Here is a 27,825-nt window from a genome sequence, read left to right as displayed (position 1 = left end):
ACACTGAGTGTCTTCATATTTTCCATTAAAGAGTTTGTGTTTAGCTCAGTTGAAGTTCTCTGGTGTCGACTTTTTTTTTTAAGATTTTATTTATTTATTTGACAGAGAGATACAGCGAGAGAGGGAACACAGGCAGGGGGAGTGGGAGAGGGAGAAGCAGGCTCCCCACCGAGCAGGGAGCCCGATGCGGGGCTCAATCCCAGGACCCTGGGACCATGACCTGAGCCCAAGGCAGACGCTTAACGACTGAGCCACCCACACGCCCTGTCTCTGGTGTTGTCTTCAAGGAAGGAAGTCATCAACAGGATAAGAAGAAAGCATGCGCATGTTCAGAGAACACCAGACTGATCGGGAGGACAAACTCAAGGGAGGGTTCTGGGCTGCTCCTAAGTGTGCTTTCTGCCCTCTTTTTCAGGATCTTCCCACCTTCTGCAGGATGGCTTCTGCTTGGCGGAGACTGGGCTTTTATGTCTCTTTTCTGAAAAGCCAGCAAGATGGCGGGCCAGGGATCATCAGCAGGGGAAGGAGAGTGATTCCGGGATGGGCCAGAGATATTTACAGTGCCACGGGAGAGTGGACGAAAGAGTACACACTGCAGACAAGAAAGGAGGTCGAGAAATGGTGGCATCACCGAATAAAAGAACAGGCCTCCAAAATTTCAGAAGCCGATGTGAGTATTCTGAGGGGTTTTGAGAGAGTAGAGAAGAGGGGCTAAGGCCTCGCACTCCGGGGTCAGATTGCCCAAGTGCAAATAAGTTATTCATTGTGTGACCTTGAACTGAATGATTGACTCTGTGCTTCAGTTTTCTTCTCTACTATGGACAGTGCTAGTAAGAGTGCCCCCCTGCTTCCTAGGATGTTTGTGAGGGGTAAATGAGATCAGATAAGGATAGTGCTTAGAAGAGTTTCAGTGTGGTGCCACACTGGGCATTCTGGAGCAGCATTTACCAGGGAGATGCATCAGGATTCATCCAGCAGGGGTTGGGTCCTTCCTGGTCCATGGTGTGGTGGGGCAGCACACAGGGGTCCAGCAGGGTCAGATGTGAGGCTTCAGGAGTGGCACCTGGACCCCTCACCTATGAAACTTTGAATCCGCATATTCTGAGAAACACCTGTCTCTTCCCTGGCATAGACCTTGGCCTCCAACCTGGTTCTGCCACCTCAGCAACATGGTTTGGGATGTACCAGCCCTTCCCTGGTGTGATCTGGGTCTGTGATCCAGCCTTGCAGTGGCAGTTGTGTGACTTAGTGAACCCTTGGCTTCTGCTCTGGATGCATCAGCTCAGAACTCTACTTATAATTATCTTCAGTATTTGGTTGTACCCAGTTTCCATGGGGCGCCATATTGGAGGCTGGCTCCTTCTCTAGGAGTCCAGCCTGTCAGAGATTAGTCTTGGATGTGGTAGCCCTTACGTCTTGATATTGGTCAAAGTAACAAATGGGAGATGTGATTTGTTACTTGAAATGTTGAATCTGATCAGAGCCAAGCACTAGAAGATAGTTTATCTTAAATTCTACCATCCCTTTGTAATAGTTGCCAAATAATACAGACCTTCTACATTTAATTAAGGAGATTAGGCCAGAGGCAAGCAGTTGAGTACATATAACTGCAAGAGACTGCTTTTCTCTAGACTTGGCCATTTCCCATCTCCTGGTTCTCATTCTTTTCAGACACATTCCTTCTATGAGATTGATCACTGTGAAGAATGCTGGGGGCAGTTATTTGTGTTAAAGTGAAGAGGATGTTTTTGGGAATTGGTTAGAAAGAAAATCTGGTATTGAGAGAGGTGTGATGGATATCAAGTGAAGGTTTGAATAGGATGCATGATTGTACAGTGAAAGCCTGACTTCCGCCTCAGCAGGGCATGAAGAGCCTTCATGTCAACATGACCAGACTCAGGTAACTAAACGTATTTTGGAAACAAACTAGGGAGCAGTTTAATTCTGAACAAGGAGAGTAAAATTATCATTTCTTCTTTTCTTTTTGGTTTAGATTATAATTTAGTGGCTTCTACACATTTTAAAGTTGTAGCTTACTGATTTTTGTGGCTTCTCATTCTTCTTAAGTATATGGTTTTTTAAAATAATAAAATGGATCAAGGGGCACCTGGATGGCTCAGTCAGTTGGGCATCTGGCCCTTGGTTTCGGCTCAGGTTGTGATCTTGGGGTTGTGAGATCGAACCCCACTTTGGGCCTTGTGGTCAGTGTGGAGTCTGCTTGGGATTCTGTCTCTCCCCCTGCCCCTCCCCCTGCTCACGCATGTGCACACTCTAAATAAATAAATAAAATCTTTTTAAAAATTAAATGGGCCAACATAGTTTATCAACAATTGGGGAAGCAGCTGGAGGGATACTGAGGGTGATCCCTTGGGGGCACCCTCTCAGGGTCTGCACTGGGGAGTGGTAAGGTGGAGAAGGTGCCATATGACCAGTCTGGAGCCAGGGCAGTACCATGGGCTCGGCCTCAAGACCTCAGTGTGATCTCGTCCATATCACATAACCTCTTTGATCCTCACATTCTTTGCATTGTTTATCTCACAGAATTGTTTTGAGAATCAAATGAGAAAACGTGGCTGAACACATTTTGCAAACTGAAATGTTACATAAACAAAAGATCCAAGAGGATAAAAGTGTGTGGTATCTTTGTCAGGAATTAAGAAGACAACTGGATGTCAGTGGATTTTGAAGCATTTATAATTGGCCTCACTGTGGTATTAGATCTATTTAAAATCCACCCAAATGAGTTTCCAGGAGTTGAATGTCTTGCCATGATCACCATAATCAATATTAAACAAAGTTCTATTTTTTTTTTTTCAAATTTTTTTTAAGATTTTATTTATTCATTTGAGACACAGAGATACAGAGAGAGAGAGAGAGAAAGCATGAGCAGGGAGAGAGGCAGAGGGAGAGGGAGAAGCAGGCTCCTCGCTGAGCCAGGAGCCCGATGCGGGGCTCGATCCCAGGACCCTGGGATCATGACCTGAGCTGAAGGCAGACGCTTAACCATCTGAGCCACCCGGGAGCCCCAAACAAAGTTCTATTTAATGAGCATTTGACTATATATCAGGTACTATCTTTCCATATATTACCTTATTTAATCCTGGAACAACCCTGGGGATTTTTGGGGGAGTAAGAAAACAGAGGCTCAGAGGGAGGTTTGGTAATTTACTGGGGATATGTGCCTGGGACCTTCTGGTGCCTCACCTTTGATTTATAGATTCTGAGCCCAGAAAGGCAGAGGAATTTGCCCAAGGTCTTGTAGATAGCTGGGGGCAAGGCTGGGGCCAGAACTCGGGCTCCAGGCTCCTTCTGTCTGCCCCCTCTAGGCTCTGCAACAGTTTTGGAATGTGATCTATGAAGAGGAAAGAGTTATCTTTCCCCTAATGTCAGAAGCTGGCAAAAATAATAGGTCCCACTTATAAAAACCGTCCTCTTCCCATCGCTTACAATCTTAATTTCTTTCAAAGGCTTACATTCTTACACTTTTATATAATTATGAAAATTTCCCCTTCAATCAGATTCCTGCTCAGTTTTACCATAAACCCCCATAATTCCATCTTGCCATCCCCAGAGGATAGAACTCATTTCATTATCACAGAGGAAAATGACTTAATTCACACAGAAAAGCAAAAGGAAGAGACCTGAAGCAAGCTGAATACCTTTTCTGCAATAAACAAAAATAGTCATGAATATTAAAGACTTTTGCCAGCGGTGCCTTTCTATATATCTTCTGTAAGCTCCCTTTTGGAGTTTGGCTTAGTGTGTAACAAATCACTCAATGTGCTATACATTAAATCTCTGTTGGACAGACCTACCAGAAAGATAGTCATGAAGAAGCTGTATGTGGAAAATGTTTGGGGTAAGATCGATTGTTCAATAAACATAATATAAAAAAAAATAGATATGTCCCTATAATGAAAACAAGGCGATTATAATAAAAGAAAAATGGGCTTAATGTAAAAACTTAAAATGAAAAATGAGAAATGGTTTATATCAAGGATTTTATTGATTTTTTTTTCAGATGCTTAAGAGCTCTGTAATAGCTATTTTCCCACGTTCCTAAAAATGTCCCAAGAAAAGGCAATAGACTCAGTCTATTATGAGAAGGAATAAGGTTCAAATGGAGTGGACAGTTTGCTTGCTTCTGATTCTGCACCGAGTGACAGAGTAAGGTCTTGCGCCTCATTTGAGGGACTAGTTTACAAGCTGAGAGGATTATCTGTCGCTTTCCTTCTTAAAGACAGCAAGTCGTGAGTCTGCACCGACTCCACACCTCAGGGCCTGTCTCCCGAGGTTTTCCTAAGGGTTATGGGTCTGCAGTTTCCAGTTAAAGTGTGTGATCAGTGTGCTGCTTTCCATCCCTTTAGGTAAATCAATTGCAGTTGTCACTTGAGCATTACGTGATTTTCAGTTTGTGTATTATCCAGACTCCTGTGTATTCTCTTTTCCCTTTTCTTCCTTTAGGCAGCTCGACTTACCACTCGGTAATTTCTGGAGGTTGGGCAGTACAGAGAACATTCTAGTTAATTTTGCCACATGTTAGTGGCCCCGTGAAAGGTTTAACTTCTTTGCTGAGGGAAGTTTAAAGCAAGGGGTCAAATGAGATTTGGAAAGAATCTGATTTCTGGGTTCTTCCACTCCCCTGATTATAGTTGGCCGTGTCAGTGATCAGTCATGCAAGTACTTAGCAAAAAATCACCTCCCTATACACGAAGGAATGGTCATGTATATTCTGTTCTGTGTTTGTTTTCATTACTTTGGGAGAAGCAAAACCTGAAAGAGCCCTAGCAGCGCTGCAGGAAGGGAGTAAGGACAGAGAGAGAAAAACAGAAGGCAGAAATAAATGAGAGAGTGGTAATATCAGAAGATCCCAACCCTCAGAGACCAAACATAAGCAATTACCTCTTCTTCCTTTCTTCAGAGAGCCCTGCATGAGAGGATTTAAGGCGGGGTAGGGGGAATGCTCCTGTCACCTGGACAGGATTTGGGTAGCTGGGGGAAAAAATGCCCTTTGGTCATAAGTGCTCCATGGGGCCGGGAATTAAACTCCTGCTGGGAGTGGGGGTGGGTTGAAGTGAGGTGGGGGGGGTGGGGAGAGGGAGATGATTAAAACATAGCCCTTGCCCTTGAACCACAGACCCCCTAATTAGCAATCAATTAAATCACTAGCACGATTCATTTGGAACCTTATCCCCTCGGGTGGTGCACAAACCCAAAGTCAGCCGTCCAGGAAGGACTCCCTGCCCTGTGTTCATTCCGTCTGGACGCAGGGACTGTTTTTCTGTTTCTTGTAATGCAGCTGTGTCTTTAGCAGCTGGAAGGTTCTCTAACCCTGGCGTGAGGCTGTCTGTAGATCGGCCCTGGGAAACAACACCCTTCTTGCCTTGTTGGCTGTGATTTTCTCCTTATTCTCCCATTTCAACTTTGTTTGTTGAAAGATAAGCTCACAATACAGCAGAGAAACCCAGGACCCAGACTGGTGCCTCAGGATCCTGCTCTTCCTGCTAAATCCAAGTTTGAATGCAGCTACAGGGGATTTAGAGATGTCACATCTGTGTGATTCAACTATCATGTCCGTGAATTATACAGATATATGCGTTAGAGCTTCATTTGGAAAAACATATAGTTCTTTAAGACCTAGGTAGAAACTGTCTTAGAAGCTTTTAAAAGAGAAAAAAAAAAAAGATTAAAAATATATATGGGTAATTCGCACTTTGAGGTTGTTCGGCATTATTTTGGACATTCTTCAGCTTAAACCAGGGCTTTGAATTTTGGTTTTTGACATTTTTGTCAGTTTACATTATGGGAGCAGCCTTTTTTTTTTTTTAAGATTTTATTTATTTATTTGAGAGAGCGAGTGAAAGAGAAAGCCCGAGATGGGGGGAGGGTCAGAGGGGAAGCAGACTCCTCGCTGAGCAGGGAGTCTGACACAAGACACCATCTCAGGACCCTGGGATCATGATCTGAGCCAAAGACAGTTGCTTAGCCAACTGAGCCACCCAGGAGCCTTTTTTTTTTTTTTTTTAAGGAAACTTTGAAAATGTTAAACTGTTACCTCAAGTACAGCACCAACATTTTATGTGCACGTAGGGTCCCAGTACATGCTTAAGAAATGCTCATTGTCATTCTTTGTCAATTCTTTCCCAGAAATCAAAGCCCAAGTTTTACGTACTGTCCATGTTCCCTTACCCTTCTGGCAAGTTGCACATGGGCCACGTACGTGTGTATACCATCAGCGACACCATTGCACGGTTCCAGAAGATGAGAGGGATGCAGGTAAGGAAAAATGCCCCCTTCCCATCCCAGCCAGGGGAGGAAGAATGTCATTAATGTGGTCAAGACAAATGAAGAGAACAGGTTATAGTCAAAATTAGGACAGCTTTGACGATAAACCCGAAAAGCCCAGTGTTCCCTTTTATGAGTTAGAAGACCTAATAAAACATCTGGATTAATGGGGGGGAGGGGAACCGCTACAGATGGTGGTGGGGTGGGGCTGGGGTCAAATTGAGCTACAAATGTTGGTAACATGGGCCGTCCTCCCAGGACGAGTTCACCGTCCAGCGGGGGTGAAACACAGATAGTCATCGTGTAGGGGAATGAATCCAATAGTACAGATATGGATCAAATGCTGTGAGGAGGAGGTGGGGCCACAGGAGAATTTTCTCTTTCTATTTGATATTTTCTGTATTCTTTAATGAGCATGGATTATTTTATGATGGAAAAATTAACATTTTTATAAGGAAAGAAATATCTGGGAGGAACAACCCTGGGGCATTTGGGAAAGGTTCCACTAAAGAGGGAGCGTCTGACATGGGTCTTGAAGGACAAGGTGAAATTTACCGGAACAGGAGGAGAAAGACCCTTCCTTGGCCATTGTGGGTCAGTCCCCTTCTCCCCCACTGCCAGTTACCCCAAAGCTTACTGTTTACTCTTTAGCAGTGTATCGTCTGTAAAATGGGGTGGGAATGATCACCATACCTTCTTTAACCACTTACAGAGAGGTGGGATTGAAGAAGGGTTGAGAACACGGACCACTGAACCCGACTGTCCAGGACTCGAATGCCAGCTCTTAACACGTACTAGCTGTGTGACCTTTGACTAGTTACTTAACCTCTCTAAGACCTAGTTCTCCCTCATCTGTAAAATGGGGATAAAACAGTACCCGCCCATTGGCCTGTTACAAGGATCAAAGAGGACGGCTGTGAAGCATTTAGCACATACCTGGCACATAGTACATAACCAAGAAATACTATTGCTCAGCAGAGGCTGGCTGGAGCCTGTTCACAACAGCTCCTGAGAGCCCCCTGTGCACCTCTCTGTCCAAGTCTGTGTTTATCAGGCACCCCAGGAGCTTGAGATCCAGCCATGGGGGAGTATTTACACCATTGACATCAGCAAATGCTACGACTCTGGGCATTTTCCTCCAGAGGGGCAATTGTTAAAACATTCACTGGGATTCCCACTGGCTGTTGCCATTATAAACCTGCCTGTACAAAGGACATCTGCCACCTCCTAGTTCTTTGTAAAGATTTTCTTTTCTTTCTTTTTTTTTTTTTTAAAGATTTTATTTATTTATTTGACAGAGAGAGAGAACAAGTAGGCAGAGGGAGAGGGAGAAGCAGGCTCCCCGCTGAGCAGGGAGCCCGATGCGGGGCTTGATCCCAGGACCCTGGGATCATGACCTGAGCCGAAGGCAGCGGCTTAACCGACTGAGCCACCCAGGTTCCCAAGATTTTCTTTTCGAGACATAGGTGCATCTGTTGTCACAATTGGTTCGAAAATTTATGCTGAACTGACATTGGCAAGAAGTATTCCTAAAAAGGAAGGCAAGTTAAAATGGCTCTTTGTCACTTAAAGGGTTAATAACTTTATACTACCAAATGCAGAGATTTGTGTTCTACTTTAATAGTCAAAGGTATTTGTCTTCCTGCCTTATGTCGAATGTTATTTTCCCCAGACATTGCTTTCCATCATTGCTGCTATGTTTATTAGAAAGAGACAGTGCAGAGTGAATTGGCTCTTTGCCAAAAGTATAATTCTCTGTCTTACTGTGATTCTTTGACTAGATTTATCCTGTGGTTTTTTACTTACGCCAACTTATTTTGGACAGTTAGTGAGTGCAGGCAAATTGCTGAAGATGAAGCTTTTATAGCAAAGTTGTACATTTATGAGAGGATACGTGGTTGAGAGGGTGTGGGTGGGATTCTGATTCTCTTGGATGGGATGAGATGTTCCAGAGGAAGCTCAAGGCAGAGCTCCAGGCCTAGAGCCACTCAGGCCCAAGAGGCAAAATGGAGACTCCTATAGTAACTGAAGCCCAAGGTCAGGCTGGACCCAGGAGTTGGACAACGTGGATTTGAACAGCATTCTGCCACCTTCTTACTGAGGGACCCTGCACAAGTCATTTCATGGCTCTAAATCCCCACTTTCCTCACCTTTAAAATAGGGCTAACAGTAATTCTTGCCTCATGGGATTGTTGTGCAGGTTAAATGAGATAGTACATGTGTCTGGCATAATAATCCCTTAATAAGTGATAGCTGCAATTACTATTTACATTGATTTGGTACTCTGGGAGGTCAGCCACTGTCATTTAATAAATGCATCCCACTCTCTTCAGCCTGGAGTACGCTGTATAGAGTTACCTCCTCAGAAGCAGCTTAACTGTAAAACATTGCCTGCAATTTGTATTACCTATCCTATCACTTGATGGGTGCCCCAAACTACTCTTTGTTGTTTGGTTTACAGTGTCTGAGTCTGTGTGATCAACAGGCACCTAGGGTTCTCTTTGTTCCTAAGTTTCAGTTGCTCTGTTTAAGATGATGAGCTGTCTTTTTGGGGTATTCTCCAGGTTCTGCTGAAATTAATTTCTTGCTAATTTTCATAAGCCATATTTAAGTCAGTTCATTCCATCTATAACTCCAAATTGGTGAAAACTTGTCCAGCTATTTTTCAAGCGATATGGCAAAAGAGAAACAAATCTCAGTGTAATTGTCAGTAACACCAAAGCCTGTTGAGTTTGCTATTGTTTTAAAATCCATTCCCAATGTCAGGACTGGTCCCAGAGATAGAGTGAGGTTGGATTCAGGTCAAGTTCAATGGTTCTCACTCTAAGAAGGAAGGAATATCTAATCTGGAGTAACAGCAGGGTCTGACATGTGTATTCATTCATTCATTCAATATATAGTCATTGAGTATCAGTTATTCTAAATACTGGGGTTTTTATTGTATTCAATAGAAATATTAAGAGTCTTAAGTTCAATATCAGTCAGTAGGCCTAAGAAAAATTCAGCAAGCTTTGGCTTTTTCTAGAACTTGTTAATTTGTCAACTGGTTTGCTTTGTTCTTGAGTGGAGATACATGAAATAATTTTAAGTTACATGAAGAACAGTATGGGAAGTAAAAGGTAGAGTGAGCGGTGTGGCAGTTCTGCTCTCTTCAAGGCTACCATTGATCTCCATGGATGTGCCCCTCTCCTTGTCTTTCTCAACCTCAGCAACATGAAATACGGTAGGCCATTTCCTCCTCCTTAAAACACTCTGCTCTCAGTGAGACCCCACTCTCCCAGCACTTCTGCATTTTTGCTTCTCCTTCCCAGTTTACTCCACAAACTTTCCCTGCTCCACTCCATCTTTGCATACGCTTTATCAGGTTGAGAAAGTTCCCCTTTATTCCTACTTTGCTGAGAGTTTTTCTCATGAATGGTGTTGATTTTGGTGAAATGCCTTTTCTGTATCTGTTGAGATGGAATAAAGTTTTTCTCTTTTATTCTGTTAATGTGATATGTTTTGTTGATTGATTTAAAAAAATTTTTAAACCAACCTTGTGTTCTTGGGACAAATTTTATTTGGTCATAATGTATTTTTTTTTTTAAAGATTTTATTTATTTATTTCAGAGAGAGAGAATGAGAGAGAGCACATGAGAGGGGGGAGGGGCAGAGGGAGAAGCAGACTCCCTGCCGAGCAGGGAGCCCGATGCGGGACTCGATCCCGGGACTCCAGGATCATGACCTGAGCCGAAGGCAGTCACTTAACCAACTGAGCCACCCAGGCGCCCTGTATTTTTTTTTTTTTTATGCATGAATTGCTGTATACAATTTGTTAATCCCACTATGTGCATGGGAGCTACTGCTCTGAAATTTTCTTTTCTTTAATGTCTTTGTCTGGTTTTGCCATCAGGGTGATGTTGGCCTCATAAAACAAACTAGAAGGTGTTCCCTTCTTCCTATTTTCTGAAAGTGATGTGTATTATTGGTATTATTTCTTCCATATTGCTTAACACCGTTCACCAGTGATGGTATCTGGGCCTGCTATTTTGTTTGTGGGAAGTTTTAAAATGACAGATTCTATCTCCTTAATGATATAGGGCTATTTAGATCTTCTGTTTCCTTCTATGTTAGTTTTAAGTTGTGTTTTTCAAGGAATTTCTCTACCTTACCTCCAGGTCTGTTCTGGACTGCCTTCTCTTTTTTTTTCTCTGTCCACTTTTCCTGGGTAATCTCATTTATCCCCTTCAGTTTAAACAGGGTACTTTAAAAAATTATGGAACATTTCCAACAGAGAAGTCTATAGAGCATTGTCACAGATACCCAGATCTGCATCCTGATAGAAGGTGCCACCATGTAATCCTATTAGCCTCAGCTCTTTTGTTTGTTTTTTTCCCTCTTTTATGTTGCAAATAAGAGTTGTTCCTCTCCACGATTGGATTCCAGTCCTTGAAGTCAAAGTTAAAGTAACCACTATTCAGGACTTAGTGTATATCCTTTGCCTTCATGTTTTCATGTTTTTACTCTATCTATTGTTTAGGGATACATACATACTTATATGTAGTATTGTTTTTAATTTTATATAAAAGATATTTTATTTAATATTCTGCATATTATTTCACTCAGTATTTTGTATCAAGGATTATCCTGTGTCTCTAGAGTTATTTCATCCATTATAAGTACTGTATAATTATGACAATAGTTAATTATCCATTTTCACATGGATAGAGTTTTAGGTTGTTTCAAATTTTTGCTCCAGTGAGCATCCTTATACCTGATGGGTTAGCCTGTGGGAGAAGTGGCATTACTGGGTCATAGAGTGTACATTGCTCAGCATTACTACATCTTTCTAAATCACTTTCCAAACTGTTGAGGCCAATTATTACTCCCACCAGCAATGAAAGATACTTGTAACTGCCCTACATCCTTGACAGCACTTAGTAATGTTAGACTTTTTAGTCTGTGCTAATTTGTCATATGGGAAATGGCAATCTAATTGTATTTTTAATTTACATTTTCCTGAATACTATCCTATAGTGAAGCTGAGATATTTTCATATGTTTATTGCTTATTTAATTTTCTTCTTTTCTTTTTGCCCTGCTCATATTATTTGCCAAGTTCCTCTTGGGTTGTTTGTCTTTTTCATATTGCTCTGTAGAATTCTTTATACCATCTGGATTACTGATTCTGTGTTGGTTAAATGCAATGCAAAAGTCTTCTCCCATGGGGCACCTGGGTGGCTCAGTCATTAAGTGTCTGCCTTGGGCTCAGGTCATGGTCCCAGGGTCTTGGGATCGAGCCCCACGTAGGGCTCCCTGCTCAGTGGGGAGCCTGCTTCTCCCTCTCCCACTGCCCCCTGCTTGTGCTCTCTCTCTCGTTGTGTCTCTCTCTGTCAAATAAATAAATAAAATCTTTAAAAAAAAAGAGTCTTCTCCCAGTCTGTGGTTTGTCTTTGAATTTTGTGAGCCCAGCCAGACCACAGAGTATAATTTGGGTTTGAGAATGGATGAGAATGATGATTTGGAAAGTTCAAGGTTGCTTTTACTTTGGTTTCTTCTTAGAGCAGCAAATAAGTTGTGCAAAGGGGAGAAATGAGACAAGAATGCAGGTGGGTCAGGCACCTGGGTGGCTCAGTCGTTAAGCGTCTGCCTTCGGCTCAGGTCATGATCCCAGGGTCCTGGGATCGAGCCCCACATTGGGCTCCCTGCTCTGCAGGAAGCCTGCTTCTCCCTCTCCCTCTCCCCCTGCTTGTGTTCCCTCTCTTGCTGTGTCTGTCAAATAAATAAATAAAATCTTAAAAAAAAAAAAAAAAAAGGAAAGAATGCAGATGGATTGTTGCGGACTTCCACGCTCGCACTCGTTCATGGAGCCGGGCCTGAAAGCCATGACCATCAGGCTCATACATACCAGATGTGGACTTTATAAGTGGAGAGGCAGGTGGTTTGGGGTGATGAATTGATCAGGAAATAGGGGCTTTAGTTAATGGCAGTGGTGATACCTGCCTGACCCACCTCACAGATTTGTGGCAGGGGCCCTGGGAGGTGATCAATGAGAAAATCTGCAACACAATTTCCCAGTGTAACCCAATTAATAGTAGCAATAATAAGGTAGTCCTGACGTTTGGATGTTGAAGCAGGGGCCTCTTGAAGCCAGAGATCAGTTATTCTCTTTCAAGAGTCAGAAAAGGCTGCACTGCCAATTGGCTTCTTCTTAAACTCATATACAATGTCTCATGACACATTTAAAGCTTAGCACATATGGTGATTTTGTCGTGTCTTTGTATGTTGTATGCACAGGAGATTGGAAAATAAAATGACCCACCTCCCACCCCGGCTGGTTTCCCTGGCACCCTCCGGGCCAAAAGCAGGGTGATGACAGCATCAAGGTGCCCAGTCCCCCTCACAGGGTTGGGCTTGGACTCATTTGTCTCAGGCCAAAAGCCTCCGCACACTGCCCAGTTGGGTTTTTTGCTTGGGCCTTTTTGCTATTCACTGCGGAGGAGGAAGTAAATTGAGGCTCTGTGTCTGGCTGCTGCGTGATCATAACGTGATTACCCCTAAATATCAGGAAGCGAGGGGAGTTCTTAGCAAGTGGATGATAATACGTATTTCATCAATTTTCAGTCGGCCAACCAGTCAGCAAGTGTGTTTGAAGTGCCCAGAGGGTGCATAGCATGGCATTTAGTTTTCAAATTTTTGACTCTCTGCAGCTTCTAAAAGTAGAGAGTGGATTTCCAGGGCTTATCCTCTCCGATGTCATTTGAAGGGAAGAATGAATTGTTGGTCCAGTGTCTTGATTAGAAACTGGCTGATTTATCCGCTTGTCACGTCTCTCCAGCTTCCCAAGGGAGGTCTTCTGTTTTGGGCCTAGGTACTGTCATTTGGGTTCTTCACTCTGAAGTATTTGCTTCATTTTGATCCTCAGTCTATAATAATGGTGGGTTGTTACACTTGCTAAACAAAATTAAATGTTGTGTTTCTCATTTCTGGGAAATAAAGCATTGAATCTACTCCAGAGAAACCATGACATTCTCTGAAAATAGCAATTTTTTGAGAAGCAGTAACCATGGTTGCTCTCAGTTAGAAGCTGCATTGGTTTCAACTCTAAAGTTTTGTTTTATGATGAAAAGGAGAGAAAGCTGGTCATTCCTAGGGAATAGGCTGGCCCTTTTGTAGCAACAATTGTGCTATTTCTCTTGCCATCAGGAAGGCAGATGACGAGCTGCCCCAGCTTCCTTCCCTTCTACCTGAAAAGTTTTCTTACCTCTACTTGATCTTATTTCCTGTGTTGGAGGAAGAACTGTGTCTTTGCCTGTTCTTTTTTTCCTTCTTAAAAAAAAAAAAAATGTATTTTTAAATTGTACGTAACATTCCATATTCCCCCCTTTAAAAAGAAGAAATACAGCATAGATGAGGCCACAGTCCCTTCTGACCACCTCCTCCCTGACCACGCCCTTCTGGGCAGTGATCCCTGGCATGTATCGGTGTGTATCCCTTCCGAGCCTTGTCTGCACATTGTCATTTGTAACTGTGCTCTCTCCTGTATCCCTTTCTTCTCGTCTGCTTGCCATCCTATCCTGCCTGCCAACCCTGGGACGCCCACGGCTCAGCTCAGGGAGCGGCAGAAGGCTCCGTCAGGGTGAGCCATGGACACGTGACTCTGTCCACACCAGAGGCTGGCCTCGCCCCAGCTCCAGCCCTCGTCTTCTGTCCGCCTCTGGTCTGACTTGCCAGGTCTCTGATCCCTGGGTTTGCCCCTCTTCCGTAGCTGGCCCTGACTCCCCTTTGATATCTCAGATTGTGGTAGGTTTGCGGTCTTGCTGGTGTTGCCGGGCTGGCCCGTGGCCAGTCGGCTGTCAGCTCCACCCATTGCTTTGCCTTGTACAGCAGAAGGACTGGCCCCCGCAGACCACGTTTCCCAAGCCCTGGTGGCAGCTGGCCTCCAGCTGGTTTTGGACAGTAAGAAATTCTGGCAAGACTGGAGTGCAGGAGGGAAGGAGAAGCCAGAGAATTTCTCTCTCTCTGCGCTGGTCAGCAGCTTCTTCAGGAATCCAGTTCCATCTGGGCAGATCCACATGTGTTTCAGTTTTTATACCTGATCTTGGCCTTGGAGCTCGGTTACCTCTGCTTCCCACTTTTTTCCTTCAGTCTAGGGGTGGTGGCGGTGTCCCACTCTTCCAGACTTGGGGGTTGTTCTGCTGTCCCCCTTGGCTTCTCACTCAATTGTAAATACTTAGAGTGTTTGTTAGAAGAACGGCTGGAAATGATGGTTTTTCACACACCGGAAGTTTATGTTATAGATTTCCAAGTTAGAGCTACTAGGACTTTTTCTTGGTTCCTTTTCTGCAGAAAGCACTCACGTCCAGGAAGAATTAACTCCTAGGGAATTGAGCGGGCTCAGGTGGCCCTAGCATTAAAGGTTAAAGAAAGTTATGGTGAAAGAAAGAAAGGGGTAGGAATTTGAGAACCTAAAAGGAGAGTCTGGAGTTCCTCCCGGTGAATGTTTTGGACAGTCTTGGCCACAGGGAATCACAGGCAAGAAAGCCGGCATCCCGGACCTAGATTGGAGGTATTCGATGTGGACGATGTGTAAGAGACCAAGAGGCGAAGGAGGCTGGCAAAGGAAGCACCTGACGTGGTATCTTTTACATAAATGGGCTGTAACAGTTTGACCAGCAGATAGAACCTTCTGCCTCAGAGAAAGGGATGGGCTTTGGTATTTCATGATCCTATTATAGGTCTTCACTTGGTTCCCCCTTGACAGTCATGAATTGTCTTCTATAGCATTAGAGTGGGTTCTGCAGTTGTTGGTCCCTGGGTCTCTGGAAACCCAGGGTCTAGGAGTGAGAGGACCCCTTTCCTGTTCCGTAGAAACTTAGCTCATGGGAATGTTTATTCCAGTGATCCGGCCCATGGTGGAGGGAACCATTCTGACTTCAAGATGCAGAAAGGCCTTCCCACAGTCTGTATTCTAGGGCAGGCATTTGCTTTTTTGTCGATTTTCGGGAAGAGTGGAATATTAAGAAGCTTTAAGATTTTCCAGCTTGATTTTTCATAGACAGCTTGGGTAACGTGGGCTAAGAATATCTTTTCATGTGAATTTCATCTGAAAACAAAAATAGAAAAATATTACGTAAATCCAGACTGGTTTTTGTGACAATCTCTGTATTGACTTTATTTAAAAATATGGACAGCGTCTAACAGAATGTTAATAGGCAGGAGGATTGAACGGTGCAGTTTTGGCAGCTCCCACAAGGAAACCAAGTGGTAATCCCCCTTCTCCTGGAGCAGTTACACAACAGTTACATTTTTCTGCCAGTGAAGCAGCCCTAGGAGAATTCAAGCACAGCTGGAAGTTACACTCCTGTGCAGTCCGCGGAAGTACTGCAGAACTTTCTAGTAATCCAGGACAAATCCCTGACATGGGGTTGATTTTATTTATTTGTTTGTTTGTTTATAGCTTTTGAAAATTAAAGGAAAAGAGAAAAAATCTGTGAAGCTTAATAGTTTATTACAAGGGAATATTTTTCATCTGTGGCTTAAGCAATGCTGAAGAGAAAGCTGTATCCTAAAAGGTGTTTGTTTTACTCAGGATTCTTGGCTACCAAGGACTGCAGCCCAGCCCAGCCCAGCTTACGCCAAAAAGGGAAGTTTGTTCGTGTTTACAGACCTTGGTGTAGCTCATAGAATGAGAGGCAGTGTTGCGGGAAACAAGCCCGTGGGCATTGGGACCAGGTCCTGGCAGCATGTCAGTACCCTCAGTCTCGGTCCCCATGCAAGCTTTGTTTTCTCAGACACCTCCATCCGGTGGAAGGTGGGGTCACCTGGAGCCCCGGTTGGTCTCATCTCCTTGTTCCTCCGGGCCAAGGAGAAAGTAGTGAAGAGAGTGTGCTGTTGCCTTCCTGTTCTATTTTGCATCCCACCTCCATGTTCAGGCCTGTAACCAGAGGGGCAAGTTTTGTGATTGGCAGCCCCCACCAGGACTGTGTGAAGTTGGAGGAGGAGCAGGTTCCAGAAGGGCAGGGACACTGTCCAGAAGGGTGAAGCGTTTTGGGTCTGCCACATTTAGCAAGAGGCAGAGAGACCTCGGGTTGGGTCTGAAAGATCAACTGGATTGGGTTGTGTCTAGCTGGGTTCCCAGAACTACAAAGAACAGATATACCTGGGGAATGTGAGAATGTTTTAAAAAGACCTACATGTTTAAACCTCGTGGTCCGTTCAGTTTGGTTAAGAACTTCCAGTGCCTGGCACCAACGTGCTGCAGACAGTTGCCATGAGTAAGCCACGTTCAGGATGTGTGTGAGGTCAAGGCGTCTCCCTACCTGCTGTCAGAGGGCCACTGTGATACCTCTGGCCAGTGACACGGCTGAAATGTTGCCAGGGGAACTAGTGATGTGCCACGTGTGGGTGCTGCAGACCAGGGGTACCAGATGATGGCAGCTGCCACGTAGCGAGCGCCCCCATGTCTCGGGTGCGTGGACTGGGCGCCATGCTGAGCGCACCACCGACATGGCATATAATCCTCAGCGCAAGGTGGCTGCTTGCTGTCACAAGTGTGAGTTGAGAGTCCGAGTAAGTAATGTGCCTCGGGTCCCACTGCCAGTAAATGGCAGGCTTGGGTTTGGGACTTTTCCCCTCAGACCACACAGCCTCCTAAAGAGCGAGCCTTTGTTGGCGTTTCCCACTCATTAGCCAAAGGGGTTTGGGATACTTCGAATCATAGGTGCCTATGGACCTGAGGCAGGATGGCCATGGGCGATACGCATATGCACCTCAGAGAGTCCTTGGGCCAGACAGAAAGATGGAAGAAAACCCCAGGTGTGCAGTGGGAAGGAAATAAGAGATAAAATATATATATTTTTTATCTCTCTCTTTATATATAGATGATATGATCCCTATCTCTATCACATATATATATGTATCCCTATCATATATATATATATATATATATAATATGATCCCTATCTCTAAAAATTAGATATAAATTTACCAAATTTAACTGGTTATGTATGGCTGTCTGGTAGAATTACAAGTGAGTTTTGTTTTCTTCTGAGTATTTCTCTCTGTATAGTGAATATGCATTACTTCACATATCAGAGGGAAAAGTATTTTTAGAAAAGAAAACAAGACCTGTTTCTTTAGTGGAAAATGGCCTGTGGTGGTACGCATGGGTGATGAGGTGATTGATACCTCTGAGTATCCATCGTTATCCCAAGGCAATGTGTGTGAACCCAAGCTCAGGTTGTCTATATGGTTACAAACAAGGCTGTCCCTCGGTGCCACGGTGCGTGTTTCAAGCCACTGTTCCCATTCACAGCATGTAAAGTAGGTGGACAGAAGCTGCCTGCTGAGCTGTAACTGCTGTCCATTTGCAGAAGTGAACGCCTTACTGGCCCATCCCGGCTGAAGGTAATTGCTTCTGGTGTTATCCAGCTAGGCTGCTCACTCTTGCTGGGCCACGTTGCTTAAACTGTGAAATTAAAGGGGGTTAGGGTTGGAGGACAGATCTCAAAAGCCTTTTTGAGCTCTAAGATTTTAGGCTTCCCTATTCGTCAGAGAATAGGAACATCTTCCAGGGAGTGATTCAAAGTGGCTGTTGTGCTCTTGAATGGTGGCTAGTGCGACTGAGGGACTGATGAATTTTTAATTTTAATTAATTTAAGTTTAAATTTACATAAGCACATGTGGCCAGTGGCTACCATATTGGACGGCACAGCTCCTCCATTGGAAGATAGTAATACGAGGTGAGCATTTTAAATGCCTATACATTTTTACATGTATGCATTTTGGGAATTAAAAAAAAACACCTATAATTTAGAAAAACAGTTTGGTTTCATTATAGACAATACAGACAAGAAGAAAGTAGAGTAGTCACAAAGAAGAGTCTACTCAGAGATAATGGCTATGAGCACCTTGGTGTATAACCTTCTAAATACTCTCCTCAGCATATGTCCTAGTAGATAGCTGGCTTTCAGAAGCATAGTCTGGAATCATCCAGAAAGGGATATGACATGTTAGTAGGAGAGAATGCCTGTTTATGGCCCGGAAGACAATACGGATAGAGGTCTTAGCAATCCGCCGTGGCTGATGTCTCTCTTCTGGATGCTAGGTCATCAACCCCATGGGATGGGATGCCTTTGGACTGCCTGCTGAAAATGCAGCGATTGAGAGGAATCTACATCCAGAAAGTTGGACGCAAAGGTATGTATCTACAGGCGTCTTCAAATACTTCTATACAGAAACCTTAAAAAAATGTTTTAATCTATGCATGAGAAACAGATAGCGAAGCAAACAGAACATTGCAGTCTGCCATGCGATGAACAGGATTGTATATATTGGCGTTTGTCTTCTAGCGTGCTGTATTCTTTTTTTTTTTTTTAAGATTTTATTTATTTGAGAGAGAGATAGAGAGAGAGAGCATGAGAGGGGGGAGGGTCAGAGGGAGAAGCAGACTCCCCGCTGAGCAGGGAGCCCGATGTGGGACTCGATCCCGGGACTCCAGGATCATGACCTGAGCCGAAGGCAGTCGCTCAACCAACTGAGCCACCCAGGCACCCAGCGTGCTGTATTCTTAACTGAGAAGTCCCAAAGAAGGTTCTGGGTATTCATTCATGTGTTCATTTTGATGCTTTGTTGTTACAAAGTTATTCTTCCCTTGAGTATTTGCATTTGGAAGGAAAAAGAAGGAGAGGGTTGCCTTTGTTCAGTTTCTACAATGCTTCTCATCTGCTTGACCACAGTGTGAGCTATATCCAAATTCCACATTGTAATTTTCTCTGAGAATTCTGTTAATTTTTGCCTTCACCATTCCAGAGCAAGGGGAACTTAGACATTCAATATAGAAATATATGGCCAATATATTTCAGGGATGGCTTTCTCCAAGGGGGACACATTCCCAATTCCACCTGTGCCTCAGGCTTCCACGTACATGTGGGCCAGCAGTGCCCATCCTTCATCCCAGAACCCAGTGGAATGTTCTGGGCTCACTCCATCAGCCTCTTTCACAAAGATCTGGGGCCTTTCCCCACTCCGTGCCTCAAGAGATCTAGAAGGGCAGTTCCAGGGCCTGTCCCCATTGTCTTTGACCTCCCTTTGCTTTATCTTGCCCGAGCCTACTTTCGAAAAACATCCACTGTACCATCCACTTTTTTTTTCTCTTAACCCTTAGTCCCCACTTTTTCAGTTATGGTGAGTTCTAGATTAAATGGGAGTAATGAAAAAAGGAAGGAAAGATAATAAAATAAAGTGGATCAAATATGGCACAAAATTGATGTAAGCTAGACCGAGGATTGGCAAATTAGGGCCCGTGGGCCAGATTTGGCCCTGCCTGATTTTGTAAATAAAGTTTTATTGGAACATAGCCATACCCATTTGTTTACATGGCTGCTTTCATGATACAGGGGCAGAGTTGAGTTGTTGTGATAGACATATGGCTCACAAAGCTGAAAACATTTACCATCTGGCCCTTTACAGAAGAAGTTTCCCAAACCCTCCACGGAGAAAATAGCCATTAGGAAGATGGCCCCTGAATCAGGCCACCTCGGTGCAAAACCTGCCTTTCCTTCTTGCTTGCTAATCACCTTGAGAAAATTACTTAATGTCTCCGTGCTTCAGTTTATTTGTCTGTACAAGAGGGATAGTCATCGTTCCTACCTCATCCGAATGGATAAAGATTAAGCACCATCTTCGTTGCCTCCTGTAACAAAAATGCCATAGTCTGGGTTGGCTTATAAACAATAGACATTTCTTTCTCATAGTTCTGGAGGCTGGGAAGTCCAAGGCCAAGGCACCTGCAGATTTGGTGTATGGAGAAGACCCTCCTTCCTGGTTCACAGATGGCCATCTTTGTGTCCCCACATGGCAGAAGGGGCAAAGAAGCTCTCTGGCGTCTATTTCATAAAGGCTCTGCTCCTATTCAAGAGGGCTTCCCCCACATGACCTCATCACCTTCCAAAGTCCTCACCTCTAAATACCATCACCTTGGAGATTAGATTTCAACAGACAGACTCTGGGGGACATAAACATTGTCCATAGCAAGCACTTTTCCGCAAAATGTCTAGCACAAAGCCTGGCATAAAATAAGCTATTGTTGGCTAAGCAGAGATTACCTAGGGGAAAGAAAAAAAATGATGTTATCACCTTATTTCATATTATATTAAAGTTGATTCATTCGCTTTTCTCCCCCCATCCCAATTATTGGACAGTTTTAGATTTTAGGTTTTGACTGATAAGCACGAAAGCAGGTTTCTTTTGGATTCCCACAATTTGCACATTAGGGTTTTTCTCTTCAGTTGATTTTAAACTTATACATGCTTGGCTTAAATTTGTGCGGAATACAGATGTATGGATGGGCCGGGAGTTGCCTATCATGGCCAGAGGAAGGGCCATTCCCCAGGGCCAAAGACCATTGTGGTTTCTAGTAGATTCTGTATGAATCCGAAGAATGGGTGTCTTCTAATTCTAATACGCTGATACTTTCGTTAATTCTTAGTGATTAATTTTTTTTTTTTTTTTTTTTGCTGGGGCAAAGCAACATTGGAAGCCCTCTTGAATAATCTAGACTTTTACAGTTTCCCTTCACATTCTCAAAGTATGGTTTGTCTGTGACTTTCCCCCCTCTGAAAACCAAACTTTCTTCCCTCTGTTTCACAGTAATATTGAACACATGAGGAAGCAGCTTGATCGACTGGGCCTGTGTTTCAGCTGGGATAGGGTAAGTCAGCCCTTTCTCCTGGAACTGTTTCATTTTTATGAAGGTCCCAGCTACACAGGAGATCATGCACACTTTACGTTTCTCCTCTTTGGGTTGGGAGAGGGAAGGGAGGGAGGGAAGGATTAGCAAGCACTCCACAAATGAAAAAATATTCTCGGAGGACAGTCTGCCTGCAAACAAGTAATTTTCTGTGGGATTAAGGTAAGAGAGTTAACTTACTCTACAGCTGACTAGAATTTATGTGTGTCAAAAGCTTTACATGTGGATTTCTCCTCTTCTCTGCAATATTTTAAAAAGACTATTGGAATCTCTATAAACGTGATTTAACATAACCACCCATCAGGGTTTTTTGGGTGGTTAGGTGTTAAGTTGACTGACCATCTATTTACCTTTGTTCCAAGTCCAAAATTGAGTCTCATAACAGCTCGTAATGCTTGCGTCACAAGTGGCATTTTGGTGTAAAATGCTTTTGAACTGTGTACTAAACCAGTGGAGAATTCCAGGTGTGGGAGGAATTCATGAAGACCACCTGGGTGTTAGGACCATTCAGGAAACTGGGAACTGAGCCCTTCAGCGCTCCGGCCAGAGGCCCACCCCCTTGTACACTGGTGGCCTGTTTGGTAGGAGGGATTCTTGCCTGTCCCTTCACTGGACCATCCAATGTCACGATCCCTCTTAGCATCCATATGCTCCACAAAATGATTGACGTTTTCATTGCTGGACCTATCAAGGTCAAGTTCACATCCTCTTCCCCATGAGAAGCACCTGGAACAAACCCAAATACGATCTTTTCCTCCTTCAGCAATTTCTTAAATAATGGAGATCTGATGAGTACAGTGAAAGAGAGCAAACACATTTCAACAGGCCTTTTTGTTTTTTTCTGGTAGCTTCTTTAGATAAGGTCATGAGCTGAATCAAGTTCTCGTTACATCACTGATGCCATTTTTACCACTGGCTTGACTTGCAAGGTTATCAAGTGTTTCATTTGGTGGAGGTGTGAAAAAGTCCCGGTGGCGTGGTCCCATTGTCCTGAGGTGCCAGTGGGGAATCGCGAACCAAATGCAGTCTGATGCAGAGACACCTGAGTCCTGGCCGGAGCTCTCCAGAGATGAGATTCTAGATTCCTTGAGGGCAGAGATGGACTTTGTAACTCTCTAGTCCTGTACAGGAACATTAGCCATTAAATGGTTCAAAATATTAGCGGATTATCGTAGAAGATTAGAAAATACAGAAAAGTCTAAAGAAGAACGTAAGTCAGTGCGGCTGATTTAATATCCTGGTATGGTTCCTTGTGTCTTTTATTCTGGAATTAATAAGCATCTATGTAACTTCCTTTTGCAAAGTTGAATTCATAATGTGTGTTTTTATCTTGCCTTTTTTTTTTTTACCTACTATTCATGAACATTTTCCCATTTTATTAAATATTCTTTGAAAAAATGACTTTTCAGAGCAGTCTAGTTTTCCATCTTATGACTATTGTAATTTATGTAACTTATCCCTTATTATTGTACATTTAGATAGATTTTAATGTTTCTCTATTATAAATACGGGTACTCAGTCCCTTCCATGCAAATCTGAAGTCCAGAAAGCTCTAAAAACTGAATTTTTTTTTAAATTCAGTCTACTGCAAAACCTGACCTGAACTGGTATTTATCTTACTTAGAATGAATATTCATATATATTCCTATAGGAATAGTAATATAACTGATTACCAGGTACTCTCCCAGACCTCGTTGGGTAAATATGCTATTATTTTTTGATATACAAAAAGGTCTTTTTTTTTTTAATTTAAATTTTAATTTTTTTTTAAGATTTTATTTATTTATTTGAGAGAGAGCACAAGAGGGGGTAGAGTCAGAGGGAGAAGCAGACTCCCTGCTGAGCAGGGAGCCTGATGCCGGACTCGATCCCAGGACTCCGGGATCATGACCTGAGCCGAAGGCAGACACTTAACCGACTGAGCCACCCAGGCACTCCGTATATCCAAAAAGGTCTTAATGCTGAGGGACATTTGACTGCAAGCATTTCAGATAAGGGGTTTTGAACCTGTTGTGCAGTGTTGTAGATAAAGACATCTCTGCTGCTACCACTGTCTAATGGTTACTGAGCACTTAAACCATGGGCCAGGCACCCATAATTATCTCTTTGGGTCCCTAGTAAGCTCTAAAATGAAAATACTTTTATTGACATCATTTGATTGCTGTTCACTTGAGCAAGCAGGGCTTGGCTAATTCGCTGACCAATTTGCTATATTCATCCCCCAGTCTTGGAGCAGAAATCTTTTTTATAAAGATTCTTTATTTATTTATTTGCTAGAGATAGGGAGAGGGAGAGCACAAGCAGGTGGAGTGGCAGGCAGGGGGAGAGGGAGAAGCAGGCTCCCTGCTGAATATGGAGCCCAACATGGGGCTCGATCCCAGGACCCTGGGATCATGACCTGAGGCGAAGGCAGCCACTTAACCGATTGAACCACCCAGGTGCCCCGGAGCAGAAATCTTGATACACCATTTTTTATTATTTCTTTAATGTGAACTCTGAGAAAAGCCATGATCAAGTTTAAGGCTTATATAAGTACTTAAAGGAAACTTAAAGGTATTATTTGTCTTGTGGTATTGTGAAGGTTTGAAGACCAAACAGATTTACTCTCAAGTTATTACAGAGATGTTTTCGTCTGTATTTCTTTCATTATTCATGATTGGGAGGTTTTTTTTTTTCATGTGTTTAATGGATGTTTGAATTTGGGGTGTGTGTGTGGATGATCTAATCATGTCTTTTGCCCACACAGGTAAGGAGTGTTTGTTCTTTTCTTTTTTTTTTTTTTTTATATTTTATTTATTTGAGCGATAGAAAGAGCAAGCGGGCATGAGCCGGTGGGGGAGGGGCAGAGAGAGAGGGAAAGAGAATCTCAAGCCAACTCTGTGCTGAGTGCAGAGCCTGACTCAGGACTTGATCTCACGACCCTGAGATCATGACCTGAGCTAAAACCGAGAGTTGGATGCTTAACCAACTGAGCCACCCAGGCGCCCCTGATAGGAGTTTTTAGGCATAATTTATTTATATTATACATTTTCTGATCATGTATTATTTCTTAAACATTATGTTTGCTGCTAGTTTTAAAATCACATCCATAACAATTATTCAAATTGAAGTCTCCTTAGCTGGTTTCAGTGCTCATCAGTAGACCTTTTTAGACCATGTCCGCCCATTTAAAAAATCTGGATTTGTGAAAATTTTATTTTGACTCTTTTTCTGGCATCATACCTTGTCTTCATAATGGAGAATGACTATCCTTTTCTTTCACGTATGAACAGGAGTTTATTGGGGTATGGAATTCTTTTTTCTTTCAGATTTCTGTAGTGGACCTTGATGCTTGACCTACTTTTAAAAAAAATATATAATTAGAGACTTACAGGAAGTTGCCAAGTAGTACAGAGATCCTAGGTACCCTGCGCCCAGCTTCCCCCAATGAGAACATTGGATAGAACTACAATATAATATAATATCAAAACCAGGAAAATGACACTGGCATGAGACTATTTAACTAGAGTACGAACCTCATTCAGATTTCGCCAGTTTTACACACAGTCACTGGGGCGTGTGCAGTAGTAATCGTTCTGTGTGGCTTAATCCCGTGTGGAATTTATGTAACCACCAGCTTCTGACCCGCCGGCTTTTGGGAGGGAAGTCTAAGGCCAGCCCAGACTGTCCATTCGGTCCATTCGTACATGCAGTAATCTTTATACCCCCATTTGATGCTCGTCAGGTTCTTCCCGTCTCTGCACCTGCCGTTTCAAGTTTTCATCCGAGCGTATCCCAGTTTCATCCTTCCACTTGAATTTTGGGTGCTGAGTGACCCCTTTCAGTCTGCAGTTGTGGGTCCTTCCCTGTGGCAGTTTTATGGGCTCTGGTTCCCAAGAAGCTCGACTTGGTACGCGCGCTCTGCTCACTGTCCTCCTTTGTCTGTCTCCCTCATGACCTTGGTCCCTTTGTTCTTCTGTACCTCTTGGGAGAACTCCTGTTTGCTTTCCACATCACTGAGCCAGTTTCTATCGAATCAGTGCCGCTTTGTGTGGTTTCTAATGCAGATACTCATTTGGCTTTTGTATTTTTAGATTTAGATTTTGTATTTTTAGATTTTTAGATTTTGTATTTTTTCTTACCTCATTCAGTTCCCAGTTTCTTTCTCAAGCCTCTTCTTTATTTTCTTCTTCTTTCACCGTCTTACCTCATCTGCACAGCCCGTATATGTTCAGAAGCTTTGAGGCTATAAGGAGATGCTCTTGAAAAATTATTTTTGCTTCCTGCGCTGAGTCTTTTTTACAAGTGGGAATGCCATGTTGTCCTTGTTTGTTTCAGCATCTCTTCATAGATACCTTGTGGATTTTCTCCCATATTTGCCCAGTGACGTGGACTAATATATCAAGTTAGAGATCCAGCAGCCTGAGGGGAGGGGAAGGGAAGCTCCTTCGTAGTCTCTGCATCATTGATTCCTTTCTGGGTTTGGGGAATCCACTGCTCCTGGTGCATCTTTCCCTTTGGTCTGATCTTTACCCAGCGATGAGTTGTGGCATCACATACCCCTGACCTGACTGACCCAGAGGGGTCTTTGTGGGCTTTCTGTTTGCCCCGTGGCCCGCTGTCCCCTCAGGACTTTGCCCTTTCAAGTAAGAGGTGGCAGAGCCCTGCTTCTCAAGAACCCACTCTGTTCTTGGTGGGGTGGCGGAGGGGGAGCGCTGTTTGGCTTATGGTATTTTTCTTCAATTTGGTTCCATCTGCCAAAATTCCTTGACATTCCTGGCACGTCAGGGGCACCTTCTGTTGTTTCCAGTACTGGTGTAGTCCCCATGTCCCCGGTCTTTATATTCGTTGGTCGTTTTTTAAAAAAGATTTTATTTATTTGTTTGAGAGAGAGAGAGTGAGTGAGCAAGAGAGGAGGAGCAGGGGAAGGCAGAAGGGGAAGCAGGCTCCACGCCAAGCAGGGAGCCCGACATGGGGCTTGATCCCAGGACCCTGAGATCATGACCTGAGCCAAAGGCAGATGCTTAACCGACTGAGCCACCCAGGCGCCCCACACCAGTGCTTTCTGATTAAATGTTACAATCTGTCGGTCATATGGAGCAGTGGAGTCAGAAGTAGAGCAATAGTTTATTTAATTGACGAGGCAAACCTGTGCCCTTTGCAAGTGAGATTCCCAAAGTCTTATAAAAACTGGATAATTCAGCAGATGGATAACTGACAATTAGCAATATTTTAAAGATAAGATAGCTCAGAAATGCTGTCTTCTTTCCCCAGATGGAGAAAGCCCACTTTAAAACCCGGGTCAGGTCTCATTCTCCCCGCCTCTCCCGGGTGGGACTCCCGGAAGAATGGTCCAGCTCTCAAGCTACGTTCTCATCATTCTTACATAAGAGGCTTAATTCTCAGGATTTAAAAAAAAAAAAATGTATACATTTCTGGAGTTCAGGCATGTCTGGTGAGCCAGAATGAGAATCAAATGTTGCTGTTAGCATCGCGCCAGGTTTCACTTTTTCAGATGTTATTCTCGAAACAGCTGGTATCATCTCGAGAAGAAGGAAAGTAAGAAGCTGAAAGCTGAATTTGAATGACTGAACATCTACTAAGGGAAGAATCAAAAGGAAATAAATTCCAGACTGTGCGGTGAGAGACAGGGACGTGCTTCTTGGCAGGCTTCCTGCAGAGACAGTGTGGGCTGCATTCTACTCTCGTGGGTTCAGGTGACGGCCTCAGTGGTCACCCACTGGTCCTAGGGGACGGCCCTGTGAGTTCCTTGTGACAAATGACAGAGTTAGCTTTTACGTTGTTTGGTGTGGCCTGTTGAGGCAGGCGTGTCTCAGACTTTGTGCTCTGCCTTCTCACTAGTGCTCTGAGCTGGTTCTAGAGCAGGCCTTCGCTGTGCATCTTGGCTGAAGTAGACCCTGGGGCCCGATTTTTATCAGGAATCATCTGGATAATTGTGGGAGCAGTCCCTAGGAGTTGCCTTCAAACTCGGACAAGTATAAGAAGGGGAAAAAAAAAAGTTCGAACCAGATGGGATTCAAAGGAATGCCTGCGGAATCGGCCAGAGAAGGGCTTTGGTATTTGTTTATGGCGCTTGCTAAGCAATACCCAAACACACTCATACTCCATCGTACAATCAAAGCAAAACAAGACAAAATGGAAACATATTCCAGGACTTGGCATAAACCGTGTTTGTATTAATTTTTCTTACTCTCCCGTACTGGAGCAATCACGAATTGACTCTCGCTGAGTTTCTTTATTGTGGAGATCGTAGGAGTTTTTATTTACACTCATTTTCATTGGATTTTTAATCCCTTTATCTCATTTCCTCCTTGTCTTCTTCTGTACATGTTGGTGGCCAGGAATAAAGACTGACAGCTTTGCCCATCAGTCCCAGCAGGGTCAGGCAAACTCCGGAATTACTGCCCCCTAAGACAGTCATCCCCAGCGTCCCGAAGGCAGGCTGCGCGGGCTGAGAAAGGCATGGAGTGTGGCTTCCATGGAGCCAGAATGGGAGGCATGTCACAACTGTGCTCTATCAGAGTTTTTTTTTTTTTTGAAGATTTTATTTATTTATTTGACAGAGAGAGACACAGCGAGAGAGGGACCACAGGCAGGGGGAGTGGAAGAGGGAGAAGCAGGCTTCCCGCAGAGCAGGAAGCCCGATGTGGGGCTCGATCCCAGGACCCTGGGATCATGACCTGAGCCGAAGGCACATGCTTAATGACTGAGCCACCCAGGCGCCCCTCTATCAGAGTTTTTACCAGGATAGGCTTTCGGTGCCTTTGAGCTTTTCCAGGTTTTGTCCGGCAGTTCCACACAGCCTACATG

At 43.8% G+C, this 27,825-nt stretch overlaps 1 protein-coding gene across 1 annotated transcript in view; it reads left to right on the top strand.

Annotated features, from left to right (window-relative positions):
• LARS2 (leucyl-tRNA synthetase 2, mitochondrial) overlaps nucleotides 1-27,825 on the top strand; it is a 148,207-nt gene that overhangs the window by 4,734 nt on the left and 115,648 nt on the right. The window contains exons 2-5 of the mRNA XM_021683065.1: nucleotides 416-670; nucleotides 6,148-6,276; nucleotides 18,373-18,464; nucleotides 20,916-20,976. Coding sequence (XP_021538740.1) covers nucleotides 437-670; nucleotides 6,148-6,276; nucleotides 18,373-18,464; nucleotides 20,916-20,976 — 516 coding nt within the window. The 5' untranslated portion in view covers nucleotides 416-436. The remainder of the gene's footprint in view (nucleotides 1-415; nucleotides 671-6,147; nucleotides 6,277-18,372; nucleotides 18,465-20,915; nucleotides 20,977-27,825) is intronic.

The sequence above is a fragment of the Neomonachus schauinslandi genome, chromosome 1 (assembly GCF_002201575.2).
Source record: "Neomonachus schauinslandi chromosome 1, ASM220157v2, whole genome shotgun sequence".
In the NCBI taxonomy this organism is placed as follows: Eukaryota; Metazoa; Chordata; class Mammalia; order Carnivora; family Phocidae; genus Neomonachus; species Neomonachus schauinslandi.
The sequence above is the reverse complement of the archived record's forward strand: the minus strand, read 5'-3'. Positions and strand labels throughout refer to the sequence as shown.